Genomic DNA, 2054 nt, shown 5'->3' on the forward strand with positions numbered 1-2054 from the left:
ACAGCGCAAACTGGCTCTAACCAGAATAGAAATGTTTAAATTCATGGTCAGACAACACAAAGAGAGAATGGTTCCTAAAAAAGGAGGAGGAATGTATTATATAAAACGTTTTCTATTCCGTCTACCTTGGAAATGAAACCTCTTAACAGACAAGCTGCTGCACACAATTGGTAAAAACGGGTTGGGTTGTTTGTTCTCTGGATCTGGATCCCAAACTGGTTGAGTTGGTTGGTATGGGCAGGTATAAGCTACGGACAATGAACACAATCACATTTTATCAATGGAAATGTGAATGCACAGAAATACCGTCACAAGATTCCCGAGGCCCAATGTCGTGCCATTCATCTGCCCCCATCACCTCATTTTACTGGTTGGTAGGTGATCAAATACTTATGTCATGCAATAAAATGCAAATTAATTACTTAAAAATCATACAATGTGATTTTCAGGATTTTTGTTTTAGATTCCGTCTCTCACAGTTGAAGTGTACCTATGATAAAAAAAATTACAGACCTCTACATGCTTTGTAAGTAGGAAAACCTGCAACATCGGCAGTGTATCAAATACTTGTTCTCCCCACTGTACATGTATCATTATTTGTTAACTAGGCAAGTCAGTTCAGAACTAATTCTTATTTACAATGACGCCCTAGGAACAGTGGGTTAACTGTGTTGTTAAGGGGCAGATTTTTTTCACCTTGTCAGCTCGGGAATTCGATCTAGCAAGCTTTTGGTTACTGACCCAACGCTCTAATCACTAGGCTACCTGCCGTCCTTACACTCTAATCACTAGGCTACCTGCCGTCCCTACACTCTAACCACTAGACGACCTGCCGTCCCTACACTCTAACCACTAGGCTACCTGCCTGCCCCTACACTCTAACCACTAGGCTACCTGCCGTCCCTACACTCTAACCACTAGACGACCTGCCGTCCCTACACTCTCACCACTAGGCTACCTGCCGTCCCTACACTCTAACCACTAGACGACCTGCCGCCCCAAATGCATCTGTAGTAGTTATGTTTACTTCGGTATACGCGTAATATGTTCAAACTTACTTGGCTTTCGTTTGGGTTCCATCGGCGAGTTGTCTTTCCACCTGATGGGAAAGCCCATCTTATACAAGTTGACATAGTCGTTTCCTGTGATGGCAGCGAAGACTGGGAGAAGCTGTCTGTTGATGTTGAAGTGTCTGCAGAAGCTTGTTGTGGTGTACCGCTTGCAGGGGATGTCATTTTGAGAACTCCAGCGTTGCACTGACGCGTTCTGCCACTGAAAATGGTAGAAAGGCAGATATCCAGCCTGGATGTCAAAAATATAAAAGTCATTGTCATTGGACAGGACCGGACACTTCCACTTTTGAGCCAGTGAGGCTATTTCTTGGTCTGCCTCAGAAAGGGCCTGTGCGAACGGGACCCCTAAGCTGGAGAGAACCTGTTTAAAGACTTGTCTGGCACTGGTTGGTATTAACCTGGCCCCTCGAAGCCCCTTGGACAACATGTTGGCTGTGTCGATCTTTGATTCAGCTCGTTTTCTGACAGTTTCAAACTTTTTGTCGGTGGGGTCGGAGCCTCCGTCTATAATCACATAAGGGTCAATGCTACAATCTCTCAGCGCCTTAAAGAACTTGCAGACCTGGTCCTCAAATACATCATAATCCCCTCCATGCTGCTGATCACATGAGGTCAAATAAAGAGAGTGGTAGATATTACAACCATCTATGACCACCTTGCTGTTTCTGAAATTATAATTTGTTAAAATCTCTCCATGATCACCTATAAAGTTGGCCAAACCCTTGATACCCATGATGAGATCCTTCTAGGATATGATGTCTCTCTAAGTGAAGAGGTTCAGTCACAGGACTATTTATAGGATCATTACAAAGGAAGGGTTTACATTTCGTTAAGTTTCCCTTTCAATACGTCATCTCCCTAATCTCTGTATGGTCACTTGCTGAGCAGGTCTAGACTAGTTTATGGGGAATCCAATATGATGGTGGTGGTGTGGGCTACCATGGTGGTGGTGGTGTGGGCTACCATGGTGGTGGTGGTGTG

General features: G+C 44.4%; 1 protein-coding gene across 1 annotated transcript; it reads right to left on the reverse strand.

The window, feature by feature from the left end:
• Positions 1–6: 6 nt before the first annotated feature.
• Positions 7–1831, reverse strand: LOC127919057 (protein asteroid homolog 1-like). Its single transcript, XM_052502476.1, has 2 exons — positions 1059–1831; positions 7–248 (listed from the first exon to the last, which is right to left on the reverse strand). The coding sequence occupies exons 1-2, from the start codon at positions 1804–1806 to the stop codon at positions 97–99; spliced, it is 900 nt and encodes a 299-aa protein (XP_052358436.1). The 5' UTR covers positions 1807–1831; the 3' UTR covers positions 7–96.
• Positions 1832–2054: the final 223 nt, after the last annotated feature.

Source organism: Oncorhynchus keta, unplaced genomic scaffold (genome assembly GCF_023373465.1).
Source record: "Oncorhynchus keta strain PuntledgeMale-10-30-2019 unplaced genomic scaffold, Oket_V2 Un_contig_15594_pilon_pilon, whole genome shotgun sequence".
Taxonomy (NCBI): domain Eukaryota; kingdom Metazoa; phylum Chordata; class Actinopteri; order Salmoniformes; family Salmonidae; genus Oncorhynchus; species Oncorhynchus keta.

What these genes read in the sequence shown, in the direction of transcription:
- LOC127919057 (XM_052502476.1), bottom strand. Translation starts at nt 1,806, where the DNA reads ATGGGTATCAAGGGTTTGGCCAACTTTATAGGTGATCATGGAGAGATT. An exon ending in GGAACCCAAACGAAAGCCAA is followed by an intron (nt 249 to 1,058) that starts GTAAGTTTGAAC and finishes CATTGTCCGTAG; the next exon opens with CTTATACCTGCCCATACCAA.